General features: G+C 48.0%; 1 protein-coding gene across 2 annotated transcripts; it reads right to left on the bottom strand.

The window, feature by feature from the left end:
* Window positions 1-672: 672 nt before the first annotated feature.
* On the bottom strand, window positions 673-3245 carry ZBTB12 (zinc finger and BTB domain containing 12). Of its 2 annotated transcripts, XM_070456757.1 has the most exons (2): window positions 3039-3245; window positions 673-2918 (listed from the first exon to the last, which is right to left on the bottom strand). In XM_070456757.1, the coding sequence occupies exons 1-2, from the start codon at window positions 3243-3245 to the stop codon at window positions 1866-1868; spliced, it is 1260 nt and encodes a 419-aa protein (XP_070312858.1). In that variant the 3' UTR covers window positions 673-1865. The 2 variants fall into 2 exon arrangements, with proteins under 2 accessions (XP_070312858.1, XP_020752931.1); XM_020897272.2 differs by having other exon boundaries at window positions 673-3245.
* Between the last annotated feature and the right edge of the window lie 12729 nt (window positions 3246-15974).

The raw sequence follows: 15974 nt of genomic DNA, 5'->3' as shown, positions 1-15974 counted from the left end.
TGGTTGCTTTCTAGTTTTCTGGGTCACTGGATTGAAGCCTGGGCCTCTTGGCCTCGCTTCTCTAACGAGCAAGAAGGGGGCGATGGGGACGCGCGGAGGACACCTTTAGTCTTAGCTGGTCCTAGCATGCGGCTTCAGTGTACCCTGGAGCAGCGACCCCTTTTGAAAACCTGGGACTGAATGTGTCACCCGTTTATGCCAGACATGTTAAGCCACCACGTGCACTAGGGATCCAGGTAAGCCCCCAGAGGCCCGAGACATTACTATCTGCAGACACTCTAGTAAGTAACCTTTTTTTTTTTTTGCCAAACACTTCACAAGCATACTAGGCACTCCGTGGGTCATAGCCCAGCCAGTAGTGGAAGTACGAATGGTATTACACCGAGACACAGAACTTTGATAGCAATATTCAGGGTACCATCTCTTTAGGTCTTACATCTGGCCAAAGTTTGGAAAATAGCTGTACTTGCAATATTCTACACAGGCAAATGGTTAGGATATAGGGCACCTGAGGCCAATTCAAGGGCTTCTGGGAACTGTAGTTCTCTGGTTAAGAACCGTTTCAGAGCTTTCTGGGAATTGTAGTCTTCTCCATACCAGAATCCAAACAGCGGTTTTTAGCTTTCTCCAGGACATGAGCCCTTTCCCCAGACCAAATGCCCAAACACAGGCTTCTGCTTAACAATTTTAATGGGCACAGTGATCACAACTATAGCTCATCCCTAGCCGTCATACCCAACTCCTCAACTGGAGCAGGTTATCTGTTCAACACCTCTGCCAAAAAATCACTGAACACTTGTGCTGTGAGCTGACAGAAATTGAGGATGCAGAACTGGGAGGGTCTCTGGCTAGAGGAGCCCACCTGTCACATTTCCCTTCCCCTGTCAAGGCTCCTTTAGGCATGAGACCTGCATGAGTTGTGACCTCTGAGTACTTAGCAAATGACATCAGAGGGTGGGATGGTCTAAGGTGGGATAGTCATTTACACGCAGTTGCCAGACAGAGTATAAAGAAAAAAAAGTTTGTTTTTTTTTTATTTTGTGTAAAACAAAAGCCGAAAAACTAAAACCCCAAACTCCAGAAAAAATCCTAAAAAATACGTTTTGTTTTCTTAAAAAATACTGTATAAGTCTCTACTACTCTCCCTCCCCCCACAACAGCCCTTCTGTGTACTCTCATCTAAGTGCCCTACCCCCCACCCCCACCACTATTTGTAGTTCTTGCTGTTGTACCCCACTTCCCAGTATCTACCCAGGCTGCTCACCCCCATATTCTCTTACCTGCCATCTTATTTTGTTCTGCCTAGAATTTTGGTGAGTCTTGTACCCATCCCATTTCCCCAGCATGCAAGAACTGTCTCCCCTTCCCTTCTCCAGAATTCAGTCATCCTTTCCCCCTACCACTCCCTCTCCCAAGGATCTATTCCAAGCAGGAGCAGGTAAGCTACCTCCTGCCAGATTCCCTCCCACTTCCCACCCGCGCCGCCCCCCCTCCCCCCTTCAAGAAATGTCAGAACCTCTTCCTGGGCAGCCTTAGCCAGGAATAAAACATTTTCCAGTCTTTCCCCCCCAACTACCACCTCATTCCATAAGCCCTTTTCCCTCCCTCCACATATCCATGCACCTCCAAGAGAAGAAACTCTTTCTCTGGGACCCCTATTCCCTTGGCCTTCTCAAAGAACTCTCCCTGTCTCCATCCTTTCCTTCTGAAGAGGCAGGGTCTTCTCTCCAAGGAATCTTCGGCCCCTTGCTGTGTGTCTGCTCAGGCTCCCACTGTACCTGCCTGCCCCCCGACCCCCCACCCCCCTATTCTCCTGGACCAGGGAGCCCCTCCCCACCTCGCCCAGGGCCCCGGCGCCCGCCTCGCTAGCGGATGAGGACATTGATCTCGGCCACACTAGCCTCCAGCACGTTCTCTGCTGTGGTCTTGCCGTGCTGCTCCTTGAGGTGCCGCCTAATGGCCGGCTTGTGAGCGAAGCGCACGTCGCAGTAGGAGCAGCGATAGGGCCTCGCTCCCGAGTGGAGGTTGAGGTGATCGTGCAGCGTGGACTTCTGCGTGAAGCACTTGCCGCAGATGCCACACGAGTGCGACTTGACGCCGCGGTGCACGTTCATGTGGCGGTTGAGGTTGCTGCTGTGGTTGAACTGCTTGCCGCAGCGCGGGCACATGAAGATGAAGTGCTGCGCCCGCATGTGGAAGACCAGCTTCTCCACGCCCTGGAACACTTCCGGGCACTTGGTGCACTTGATGTTCTTTAGGGGATTTCCGCTGGAAAAGCCTCCGGGCAGGGGTCCCCGGCCGCCCCCTGCCCCCAGGCTGCCCCCCGCCCCCCGGGCAGCCATGGCCACCGCTGCTGCCTCCACAAGGCCTGAGGTGGCCCCCACACTGGCCCGGCCTCCAGGGATCAAGAGCAGGCCCTCCCCTTCCGCGTCCTCAGACAGGCTGTAGCAGGCTTTCACCACACCCTGCGGTGGGGCGACAGTGCTGGGAGGCACGCTGCTCTGGGCCAGCTCCCCAAGGTGGCTGCCCACAGAGCCTCCAATGCCCAGACCTCCTCCCAGGCCCCCGGGAGGCTTGAGCCGGTGTGCCACCTCCAGGGCTGATTCCACCTTGACGATGCAGATGTCAGACACGTCCTCGTCCTCGTCCTCATCCTCTTCCTCGGCCTTCAGCTCCAGGTCCTCATCCAGCGGGAACTCTAGCTTCACAGGCCTCAGGAGTGGAGGGGGGAGAGGGGGCGGGGGCGGGGGTTTGGGGGCTGGCTTTGGGGTCCTGGCAGGAGGGAGCAGGGATTTGGTGGCACTGACACTGCTCACAAGGCTGGCATCGCTGACCCCATCCTCTTTGAGGCCTATTTTGGGCTCGATAAACTGGCTGAGGGCGTTCCGGCATTTCTCCACCACGTGCTCCATCTGCAGGTAGGACGCAGCCGTCAGGTAATTAACGATATCCCTGACGGCGAATTCCAGGGCGCCCGTATAGCAAGAGAGGAGCAGGTCAGCCACTATGCGTGCACTGTGCATCAGTGAGACCTGCAGCTCAGAGCTGGGATTCAGCAGGAACTGATCCCGCAGGAACGGCGAGCAGGCGGCCAGGATGACCTTGTGGCCACGGAACTTGAGGCTGTCGGCCACAATGGTCACGTCGCAGAACCGCTCCTCTGCGCGAAGCTGGTTCATGTTCCGCAGGGTAGCAGCCTCGTGGCCAGGCAGCTGGAAGCGCAGGACTTCCACCCCAGAGGCCATTGTGGCGGGGGGTGGGCAACCCTGGTTGGGAAGGAAACGGGTCAGAGACAAAGGTCTCTGGCTTTGCTAAGCCAAGGCCCCAGGCCTTGCGCTCCCATTCTTGGCAGGGCTCCCCAGCATCAGATCACCCAGTCTTCAAGCCTCTTCCTCAGTTTCCCCAGCCCCCGGGGAGGCGCTGTCCCTTCGGGAGAAGGGAGGCGTGGTTCCCGGGGGCGGGGCAGCGGCGTCCACACCCCCAGCCCTACCGCCCGCGATGATGGGGCGAGCCCGCGCCCACAGGGGAAGGTCGGCAGAAGAGGGAGCAGAGGCCTGGGGTTCTGGGGTGACCCCGGTTGCAGCCTCTTCTCACCCCGCCCCTTTTACCCGCTGCCCCATTCCTCCGCCGCCCCCTTGCACGTTTGCACGCGGCTTTCACGTCCACCCCCCCTGCCTGCACGCACCGTGCACGCCCCCCCCACGTTCAGAACTCCGTGGCACGCCCCCCCCCCCCCCCCCCCCCGCCCCACGACCCTGAGTGCACGCGCCGCTCACCTGGCTGGGTTCCGCGCGCTGTTTTTTTCCCCCCCTTATTTCCCCCACCCCCCCCCGGGGCCGACTGCGCCCCCACACACGGGCAGGGCCTGGGCAGCGCGCAGGCGCGGGGGTGCACGGGGCGCGCGCGCGGGGCCGGCTCCGCGTGGGCGTAAGGGGGGAGGGGCGGGGGCGGCTCGTGCAGTGTGTTCCAGGCCCCGCGCGCGGCGGCGTCGTCGAGAACTCGGGGAGGAGGAAGAGGGGAGGGAATTAAAGGAGCAGGATTCCCCCTTTCCCGACCCCCCTTTCTTCACCAGCTCCCCCCACACGGTTAAAGGGCCGGACGGCCTGGCCTCTCCTTTGGCCGGTATTATTTGTCCGCCAGAGCGGAAATACGTTCCGCACCCCCCCTCTTTCTGGCTCCCCCTCCTCTGTGCCTCCGGGCCCCGCGGCCCGTCTGCGCGTGCGTGCCAAATGCCGCGCGGAGGCCCGCTCGCTGGGGCCCGCCCTCCCCATTCCCTGCGGCCGGCCGCGCAGCTTGCTCCTCGCCCCCCAACGTGCGCTCTCCGCCCTCTGGTCTCCTAGCCTGCCTGGCTCCCCGCGGGCGGCGCTGCCACCTGCTCACGCGTGCGGTACTTCTCTGACCCAGCTGCGCGAAGCGGAGCCAGAGTTGCAGCCACTGCCCCTCCTGGCGTCCCAGACCGCCCGGTGGCTACCGAGATGTTGGTGGTTGTTGGTTGCCTATGCCTTCATCCACTGTTGATTCTGTTCATACTTCCTCCAGCCACGCTTTCAGATTTTTGCAACTGTTCTGAAGTTGGTAAACACCTCAGCACTCCCGGCCTAAAAGATATTTTAACTTTCTACAAGGCCAGACAATCCTCCACTTCCTCTCCTCTGTCTCAAAATCTTAGCAAATCACAACTATCCTTTCCTTCCCTCCATTCTCAGAATCGATTCTAACTTCTTGCCACGGCAAACGCCCTCGTAAGGTCGATGACCTTGCCCATTTCACCCCCTACAATATAATAGACCTAGTACTAATTCTTCTAATTATGTGAAGATATGTATTAGTAGGACAAGCGTCCATCCTGCCCCTGCTCCTCCATACTAACAAGGTCAGAACTCCATCTCCCTGAACAAAGTCCTCCCTCAGTTCTGCCCTGTTGCCTTCTCTTTCTCTGTTCCTCCCAGACTGCCGTCTCTGCGCTTCAACACCGGCGTTTTTGAGCGTCTTGAAGACTGGTTCCCTTCCCGCCTTCTTCCTTGCACCTCTCATATACCTGTACTCATTTCTGCACCCAACCAAGTCCAGGTGAAGAAGCCTCTTTTGCTTGCCGCCTGGATTTGTTTATTACATTCTCCAGTAGACTAGAGCATTATCCTTACACATCAGTTTTGGTGGACTGTTTAATATCTGTGTTCAGTCTAATGGTTTCTCCATTAGATTGCCAACTTCTTGATTGCATGAATCATGTCCTGGGTTATGTTTTGCAATAAAAGTCATACAATAAATGACTGACTGTTGAAGTCATTCCTCTTCAGTTCAGCCGGCATCCACCCATAAAAAGTTTGCTCCTGACTTAAACTGGATCCTGAACTTAAGGGATGCTCTTTTAGTTGGGAAGTGAGGGAAGTGTTCAGATAGTGCCTCTACTCTTTGCCTTTCTCTTTTAAATTCTCTTTTTTGCCTTCACCCTACTGATGCTTAGTCGCTTCAGTCATGTCTGACAGTGCGGCGCTATGGACTGCAGCCTGCCAGTCTCCTCTGTCCATGGGATTCCCTAGGCAAAAATACTGGAGTGGGTTGCCATACCCTCCTCCAGCAGATCTTCCCCACCCAGGGATAGAACCCAGGTCTCCTGCATTTCAGGCAGAGTCTTTACCCCTGAGCCGCCTTGAGCCAGTTCTCTCTATTCTAAAATGCCCTCTTTGTAGAAATATGTGTTGTTAGGCCACATGGATTCTGTTGGCATTTTTGTCAGATTTTCAGACACCCCTAGGCTCAAAGCCATATCCCACTACATATGAAAAGAGGGCCTCTGGGCAAGTTCCTTCTCTGAATCACAGTATCTTTATCTTTAAATTGGAGGCCCTGATCCCTCACAGGGCTAATGTAAAGTTCAAGTGAGCCTGACACATAGTATGTGCTGAATCAATGAGACCTCCCTTCACCTTTGCTTAATTGGGGGATAGACTGAAATTTTCAAAAGGACTTTAAAAATTCTGTTTCCCTATCTTATCTCTTTTCCTCATTACCAAATTTCCCAAGAGTTGTTTACAGGCTTCTGGTGGCTCAGTGGTAAAGAATTTGCCTGCCAATGCAGGCAACAGGGGTTTGTTCCTTGGTCTGGGAAGATCACACGTGCCATGGAGCAACTAAGCCTGTGTGATGCAACTATTGAGCCTGTGCTCTGGAGCTGGAGAGCCACAACTACTGAACCCCGAGTACCCTAGAACATGTGCTCCGCAACAAGAGAAACCACGGCAATGAGAAGCCTGCTCATCACAACTGGAGAATAGCCCCCTGCTCCCTGCAACTAAAGACCATGCAGCAACAAAGACACAGCGCAGTCCCCACTTCTCAGGGGACTAGCAAGCTCAGGGCTTAGAGCAGCACTCTTGGTTACTGATTGAGGTGAGCAGTGGCCCGGTAGGAAATGTGTAAGCAGTAGGAAAGCTGAGACATTTTCCTGTGGCATTCAAAGTATTTTTGGCAGTGGGTTTACTTTTGCAACTGTGCTTTGCCCAGATCCAAACAACTATTTCTTGAGCAACCAAGAGAAAGGAGGAAAGAAGTCTGCCCGGGTTTTTAATCCATCAGCTGAAAAGACTTTCCTGTCTTACAACAAAATCTCCAGCTTCTCCCTCCCTCTCCTTTGCCCCACACTCAGCGCTGCCCTCACTGTAGGAATCCTGGTGAAAAGGGCAGCCTGTTCAGGCGATGATAACAGGGGCTCACAGCTTGAGAAAAGAAACTCTATAAAAACAAACGGCTCACATCAGTCCCCTCTATTTGTAAAGCCATCTTTCTTAAACTCCCATCCATCTCCTAAAATGTACTCCTGCCCTCGATTTTTGCTGGCCTCTTCTCCAATAACCTGTTCCTTCCAGCTCTTTGGAACCCTCTCATAACAACCTCCTGATAAACTCTTCCTTCCCCTTCCTGCTTCACGGGGAATTTAGTTCTTCCTGCAGCCCATGACCTTTCCCCTCCTCCAAGTCACCTCCCCAGCCTTGCTCAGCATGAGGTCTGGGGAGATGGTGGTGGATTCTCCTAGCTCCTTGTCAATCCCAGGAGCAGAACTCTTCCACTTCATGCCAAACACCCTTTCCTCCCAACTTCAAGAGTGCTGCTTATTGCCATGAGAAACTGACTTCCAGGCCTGCCAGTGTTCAGGCAAATGACCCAATCCACACTCCAATTAAAATTTATTTTGGTTTAAGTTTTCATAGAGTCCTTTGCAGGGCTCAGAATTCAAAAAAGTGTACAGGGGTACATTGTCAAAGGTCTCTCTTCCACCTCCACCCAGACCCCTTCCCTTCCACATCCTGTATTACAGGTTTTTTTTAAAGCTTCTTGACTTCTTTCCAACAACTTTTATCTTGACTCTTATCTCATCCATGTTCTTCCCAGAATCATTCTCTGGTGATTATCAGCACTTGGAACTACATCCTCTCTGCAATTTAAAATGCCAACATACCATTCTCTTAGTAGCCCTCATATTGTTCCCTCCTGGAGGGCAGCAAGTATATCTGCCCTGCTTCCCCAGGGGGACCTCCAGCCACCTGGTCTTCTCTTTTCTGTCAGGCCCTTCTCTCTCCCTTTCTTCCCTGTCCAGCCAAAGTACCACTCACAGTCCATCCCTCAGCTCTTCTCTGCAGGCTCTCTTTAGCTTGGCACTGGGTGCCACTTTAGGTACTGGAAGAGCCTCTCCCGCCTCTCCCCAACCCCCGGCTCCTTTCCAATCCTGTCCATTCTCCTGAGTCCCCCACCCTAACCCCGGATCTCCTTCTCAGCAAGCGGCCCCGTCTCTTAGCTGAGGCTATATAACTTCTTCAACCTGGACCCTCTTTAGCTTCTCCTCTTTCCAGCATAGCCAGCATTCTGAGTTCCTCACTCAACCTCTTCACTCTCTCTTCACACTCATCCTCTCTCCTAAAAATACTTATTGTGAATGTATTATGCACATAGAAGTATGTATGGGGCTCCCCTCGTGGCTCAGCTGGTAAAGAATCTGCCTGCCCGTGCAGGAGACACAAGAGACATGAGCTCCATCTCTGGGTCAGAAAAGATCCTGTGGAGAAGGAAATGGCAACGTGCTCCAGTATTCTGCCTGGGAAATCCCATGAGCAGAGGAGCCTGATGGGCTACAGTCCATGGGGTTGCAAGGAGTCGGACATGACTGAGTGCGCACACATACACATACAAAGGGACTAGCAAACTTCTGGAATTCCCTACTAACCAGCTCAGGGATAGAAGTATGTATATGTTGGATATGTATAGTTAAAGATGAATGCAACAGAACCCCTGGGTACCTGATCAAAGCTTAAGAAATCAGTTCCTGTAGAACTGAATCACGGTGCTGTACATCTGAAACTAACACAACATTGTAAATTAACTATGTGTGCGTGTGTGTCAGTTGCTCAGTTGTGTCCGACTCTTTTTGACCCCATGGACTATACAGCCCACCAGTCTCCTCTGTTCATGGGATTTCCCAGGCAAGGATACTGGAGTGGGTAGCCATTTCCTTCTTCAGGGGATCTTCCCGACCCAGGGATGGAACCTAGGTTTCTTGCATTGCAAGCAGATTCTTTACCATCTGAGCCCCCAGGAAAGCCTGTAAATTAACTATACTACAATGCAAAATTAAAAAAAAAAAAATCCTAACACACACACACACACACAAGAAATAAATTCCTGGGATTTCAGATGTCCGCATGCTTAACAATGACTGCATCCCTCTCCCTCCTGGGAGAATGGACCCCACCCTGAATTCCTTAGGTTCACTTCCTTTGTTTATCTTCATAGTTCCACTCTCTATGCATTTTGTAGGCATTCCTACACATGCACAATCTTTGGTTTTGCCTGTTTGATCTCCAAAGGGATAGAATCATAGGAATCATATTCTGTTTTTATGAAACTGTTTTTTTTTTTTTTTTACTGAGCTTTATGACTTCATTGACTGTGTAGCTGTAATTCATTAGCTTATTTTCTGTTGCATGATGACACCACTGTTTATAAATCCCTTGTCCTGTCAGTGGACATTTGCTTTGTTTAAACTGGTGCTTATCACCACAACGCTGCTGGGAGTTCTCTTACTCTTCTCTGGATAAGTTTCTCCGGGGCTACAGTCTTCAAAAGAGGGTCTATGTATCTCTGTGATGTGAGAGGACTGTCCAGGGCTTAGGTGGACCTGGAGAGATGTACGGGGACTGTCCTCAGATCTGACACTCCCATATGAGTTGGGACACTGGTGGGCCTGTGAGGGCCCCTTTCCTCACCCCTTGCCCAACTCTTCCTTACCACAGAAAGAAGGCCCAAGAGGGAATCCAGGAGGGTAAAAACTGCCAGGCACCAAAGCAACAGTTTCAAAATCTCACTGAGGTGAGTGACCTAGTGACATCACTTTGCAAGTGAAGTACTTTTTCTTTCCTTTCAACAAAATTGAAGGAAGCTTTAGCGAGTGCCAGCTGATTGCTTATTTTTTTTCCTATCCTTTATGCTATTGAGGTGAAATTCACACAGCCTAATTTTTAAAGAATTTTTATTGCTAATTCTAGAAATAAATAATATTTATCCATAAATACATGAACTGGTTGAGAAGTGGCCCGATTGTCTTATTTAGAATTGGGCTTCCAAGTGTGTTTTTATGCTTCATCATTATGTAGTGAAATTTATAATATATTCATATTCTTTTGACAAATTGATTGTTAATGATGATCATAAGTACTAAATTCAGAAGAAAATTTAAAACTCAGAGCCTTAAAATTTTTAAAATTCAGTTTTAAGTTATATACTTATTTTTATTGCAGAGAATAGAATATTTTCTTTTTTTTTTTTTTTTAGAAAGATTTTTAAGCCTAAATCATATTAGGATACTATTCGGGGAGGTAGAAACAGAAATATGAATTCAGAAGAAATGGAATGGTGTGAATTTTGGGGGGGGGGTCCATGAGGCTTGCAGGATCTTAGTTCCCAATCAGGCATTGAACCTGGGCTCTCCGCAGTGAAAGCTCAGAGTCCTAACCACTGGACCATGAGGGAAGTCTCAGATGTGAAATTTCTGATTGTTAAAGAAGGGTGTGTTCATGTACTTTTAAATGAATCATAGTATCATCAAAAGTGAAATAATACTGTTTTTTTTTTAAAGGTCAGTGTTTACAACACGCTGGAAATTTCACCCTTTCACATCTATTTAAAAACTTGAGGAAAATTTTAGATAACAGCAAGAAAATGTACAAGAGGTACATACTTGCAAAACTTTTTAACATGAGCCAAAGTTTTGAGTGTTTCTCAAACTTCATTATGCATATGAATCATTTAGAGATTTGCTCAAATGTAGATTCTGAGTCAGAAGTTCTGGATGGCCTGGAGTTTTACATTTCTACAAGCTTCTGGTGATGTCAGTGCTGCTGTGGTCTTATGGACCTTATGTGGTCTGTGGACCACACTTTGAGGAGCAAGCCTCAGTATATTCCCAAGAGTGGAATTGCTGGTGATGGGTATGGCACATGCTCAACACCCGACTGATGTTAAAGTATTTTCTGAAACATTTGTATAAATCTGATAGCAAAAACAAACAAACAAACAAAAACCAAAACAAACAAACAAATCTGATAGCAATAGCATAAAGGGGCACAGTGGGTGATTAAATAGTTAATCCCACTAAGGAATTGTAAGTAGAAAAAAATATGGGAGACCCCTGTAAGTTTATGATTACTGAAGAAAGCAGGTTTGCTTAACCACAAAACCAAGCAGACTTGCTTGGTAACAAAACCATGCAACAGTAGCATAAGACATGCCCCCAAACAATAAAGCAATGGTGGCATAAGACCCACATCCTGCCCAGTGAGCTTACTAAGTTGATGGTCACTAGGACATGCTCTCTGCACACATAAAAAACACTAATTTGTAGACCTAGCTTGACCACACAGCGACAAGAAAACTAGCCCTGCTCGACCTGGAGGAGGAACTAATGATGAAAATATGACATCTACTCAAGAAAAACAAAGAAGATCTTTCCACCTGCCCATTTTTCCTTTGATTATAAAATTGTAGCCCAGGAAGTCACAGCATGTCTCACCCACCTGCTTGTAAACCTCACAAATGCCCTATTCTAAAAACTACTTCTTATCTATCACCTTGTCTCTCGCTGAATTCTTTTTTGTGCTGAGGCATAAAGGATCATGATACCAGAGCTCTTTGGAGCTTCTGAAATGACACCAAACATTGCAAATCTACACTTGAACTAGCCATGGGAGTGCTGCTGTTTCTTGAAAACAGTTCACTAAAGCCTTCCTGATTTTCAGTCCTCATCTCACTTACATTTTCTGTGACACATTTGGCCATGCTTGTTTGATACACTGTTCCCCCCTGGTTTCTGTGACACCATTTTCTTTGGGTTTCTTCCTTCTACAACCACAGTCTCTTCTGTAACCCCTCACCCTCTTCCGGGTCCATCATTTAACTGTTGGTTGTACTTAACCTTTTGTTGGGCTGAACCCCAGGTCTATAAGGCCTGCACTTGCCCAGCGTTAAGAAAGAGCTGGGCTCTTTCTTTCACTGAAGAAAGACCCCAGTGTCAGCAATAGAGACATCAGTGAAATGGAGGAACTTGTGTATCTCAAGCAAGATCCTGGAGTGACACCCCACCATGCTCAGCTGATGGGCTGGCAGGACTTGGTGGCAGGCTTTGCTCCTGGGAGTGGAGGGGGAAGGGGAGATTACCTGTTATAGGAGGAAGTGATGGCAGTTTGGCTCATTAGTTACCAGGGAAACTAGCGGAGGGGCCACCGCTCTTTACCACCCCCTTGATAAGACCAAGGTAGGACCACTAGCTAAGGCCGGGACAAGTATGTGGGAAGATTAATCATGTGCATAGGGTGTAAGCAAAGCAGGCACTGGTCAGGCAAGGGATATACACAGAGCAACAGAAGAGCCATTTCCCCCCCCAAATTATTTATTTGTTTATGGTTGTACTGGGTCTTCATTGCTGCTTGTGGGCTTTCTCTAGTTGCAGTGAGTGGGGGCTACTCTTCACAGCAGTGCACAGGCTTCTCATAGCAGTGGCTTCTCTTGCTGTGGAGCATGAAATTTATGTGCAGAGGCTTCAGTAGTTGGGGTATATGGGCTTTATTTGCTCAACGGCATGTGGAATCTTCCCCCATCAGGGATCAAACCTGTGTCTCCTGCACTGGCAGGCAAATTCCTATCCACTGTACCACTAGGGAAGTCTGAGAACAGCCATCTTGAGTGGCCTGACCATACACCTTCTTTCAGTTCAGTTCAGTTCAGTTCAGTCACTCAGTCATGTCCAACTCTTTGCAATCCCATGGACTGCAGTACGCCAGGCCTCCCTGTCCATCATCAACTGCTGGAGCTTACTCAAACTCATGTCCATTGAGTCGGTGATGACATCCAACCATCTCATCCTCTGTTGTCCCCTTCTCCTCCTGCCTTCAATCTTTCCCAGCATCAGGGTCTTTTCAAATGAGTTGGTTCTTCACATCAGGTGGCCAAAGTATTGGAGTTTCAGCTTCAGCATCAGCCCTTCCAATGAATATTCAGGACTGATTTCCTTTGGGATGTATTGGTTGGATCTCCTTGCAGACCAAGCGACTCTCAAGAGTCTTCTCCAATACCACATTTCAAAAGCATCGATTCTTCAGGGCTCAGCTTTCTTTATAGTCCAACTCACATCCATATATGACTACCGAAAAAACCATAGCTTTGACTAGATGGACCTTTGTTGGCAAAGTAATGTCTCTGCTTTTTAATATGCTGTCTAGGTTGGTCATAACTTTTCTTTCAAGGAGTAAGCATCTTTTAATTCTGTGGCTGCAGTCACCATCTGCAGTGATTTTGGAGCCCCCCAAAATAAAGTCTCTCACTGTTTCCATTGTTTTCCCATCTATTTGCCATGAAGTGATGGGACTGGATGCCATGATCTTAGTTTTCTGAATGTTGAGTTTTAAGCCAACTTTTTCACTCTCCTCTTTCACTTTCATCAAGAGGCTCTTTAGTTCTTCTTCACTTTCTGCCATAAGGGTGGTGTCATCTGCGTATCTGAGGTTATTGATATTTCTCCTGGGAATCTTGATTCCACCTTGTGCTTCATCCAGCCCAGCATTTTTCATGATGTACTCTGCATATAAGTTAAATAAGCAGGGTGACCATATAGAGTCTTGACGTACTCCTTTCCCTATTTGGAACCAGTCTGTTCCATGTTCAGTTCTAACTGTTGCTTCTTGACTTGCATACAGATTTCTCAGGAGGCAGGTCAGGTGGTTTGGTAATCCCAACTCTTTAAAAATTTTCCACAGTGTGTTGTGATCCACACAGTTGAAGGCTTTGGTGTAGTCAATAAAGCAGAAATAGATATTTTTCTTGAATTCTCTTGCTTTTTAGATGTTACAATGGATGTTGGCAATTTGACCTCTGGTTCCTCTGCCTTTTCTAAATCCAGTTTGAACATTGGGAAGTTCACAATTCATGGACTGTTGAAGCCTGGCTTGGAGAATTTTGAGCATTACTTTGCTAGCATGTGAGATGAGTGCAATTGTGTGGTAATTTGAACATTCTTTGGCATTACCTTTCTTTGGGATTGGAACAAAAACTGACCTTTTCCAGTCCTGTGGCCACTGCTGAGTTTTCCAAATTTGCTGACATATTGAGTGCAGCACTTTCACAGCATCATCTTTTAGGATTTGAAATAGCTCAATTCCATCACCTCCACTAGCTTTGTTCATAGTGATGCTTCCTAAGGCCCACTTGACTTCGCATTCCAGGATGTCTGGCTCCAGATGAGTGATCACACCACTGTGGTTATCTGGATTATACACCTTCTTAGCCTTTATCTTGTTCTCCCTGATGTGCCCTTAAGAGGTGGGTTACCACCTTGATGACCCTGTGATGGTTAATTTTATGTGTCAACTTGGATGGGCTATGGTACCCAATTCTTTAGTCAAACACTAGTCTGGATGTTCCTGTGAAGGTATTTTGTAGATGTGACTAATATCTGTACTCGGTTGACTTTAATTAAAAGAAACTGCCCTTGATAATGTGGGTAGACGACCGTCAATCAATTGAATGCCCTAAGAGCAAAAACTAAGGTTTCCAGAGAAGGAATTTGGTCTCAAGACTCAAACAGAAATCTGCCTCCATTTCCAGCCTGTCAGGCTGCTCTACAAATTCAAACTCAAGGCTACATTGTCAACTCTTCCCTGAGTTTCCAGCCTGCTGGCCTGTGCTGTGCATGTTTTGGAAACACTAGTCCCCACAACTGGGTGAGCCAGTTCCTTAAAATAAGTCTCTTTGTATATATCCTTTTGGTTTTGCTTCTCTGGAGAACTCTGGCTGATACAGACAGACACCCATGTTTCCTTTTTTCACTAGACCTGCCTCCTATTTCTAGAGTATCCATCTCCTCCTGAGTGTCCTAAAGGTGCTTAAGACATAATGTGTCCTGGACAGAATCTGTTCTCTTTCTCCTGCATAAACCTGTTTCTCCTCCTGCATAGACTGTACCGCCACCAGCCATCCCCAACCCAAGCTGAAAACTTGGAATTCAGCATGGACTTCTGTTTTCCCCATTACCCCTCATATGTGCTGAGCCACCAAGTCTTTTATCCATCCACTTAATAAATATGTGAATTTGGGACTTTCCTGGTGGTTCAGTGGCTAAGACTCTGCACTACCAATGCAGGGGACTGGGGCTCCATCCTTGGTCAGGGAACTAGATCCTACATGCTGCAACTTAGAATTCACGTGCCACAACTAGAGATCCTGCATGCTGCAACAAGGATCGGTGATCCCGTGAGCCACAACTAACACCCAGGGCACCCAAATAATTGTTAAATAAATATGTGAATTATTCCAATGTGCCAAAACCAGGCTAGTGCTGGGAATAAAGGAGAGAGTAAGACACATTTCCTGAGGGTATGGAGATATTGAAACCTTTGTGCATTCTTGTTTTGGTGTTGAGAATACAAACTAGTATTCCACAGCTGCTATGGAAAACAACATGGCGGTTCCTCAAATAGAAAAAAAAAATTATCAGATGACCCAGAATCTCCACTTGGGTATATATCCGAAAGAATTGAGAATACGGCCTCAAAGAGATATTTGTACACCTATGTTTATAGCAGCATTATTCACAGTAGCTCAAATGTGTCCATCTACAGGTAAATGGGTAAGCAAAAGGTAGATACACCATACAGTAGGATATCATTCAGCCTTAAAAAGGAAGGAAATTCTGACATATGCTTCAATACGGATGAACCTTGAGGACACCATGCTACGGGAAATAAACCATACAGAAAAGACAAATGCTGTATGATTCTATTTACATGAGATACTTAGAGTAGTCAAAATCATAGAGACAGAAAATAGAATGGCGGTTTCCAGGGCTGGAGGAAGGAGGGAGAGAGGAGTTATTGCTTAATGGGTGAAGAGTTTCAGTCTTACAATACGAAAAGACTTAGAGATGGTTGGTGGGGATGGTTGCATGATATTATGAAGGTATGTAATGCCTCTGAGCTGTACACTTATAATGATTGATATGGTAAGTTTAATGTTACAAGTATTTTACCACAATAAAACATCCTTTAAAAAAAAGAAATGAGATATAAATTCATTTAATAGTAAACCATCATTTTAATACAAACAAACTGTCCTGTCAAATATAATTCTTGACAAAGAAATCTGTCTTTTTAGAAGTTAAAAAACCTATCTATTTGTTGGACATATTTTGCTTCTCTTTTTCAGTCTTGTTTCCCAGGTAGCTAAAACCTCTCTCATATTTCACTGCCTTGTGAATCAAATGTGTGTGTGTGTGTGTGTGTGTGTGTTCAGTCGTATCTAACTTTTTGTGACCCCATGGACTGTAGCCCACCAGGCTCCTCTGTCCATGGGATTTCCCAGGCAGCAATACTGGAGTGGGTTGCATTTCCTACTCCAGGGGATCTTCCTGATCCAGGGATTGAACCTTCATCTTT

This window comes from Odocoileus virginianus, chromosome 27 (genome assembly GCF_023699985.2).
Source record: "Odocoileus virginianus isolate 20LAN1187 ecotype Illinois chromosome 27, Ovbor_1.2, whole genome shotgun sequence".
Taxonomy (NCBI): Eukaryota; Metazoa; Chordata; class Mammalia; order Artiodactyla; family Cervidae; genus Odocoileus; species Odocoileus virginianus.
The sequence above is the reverse complement of the archived record's forward strand: the minus strand, read 5'-3'. Positions and strand labels throughout refer to the sequence as shown.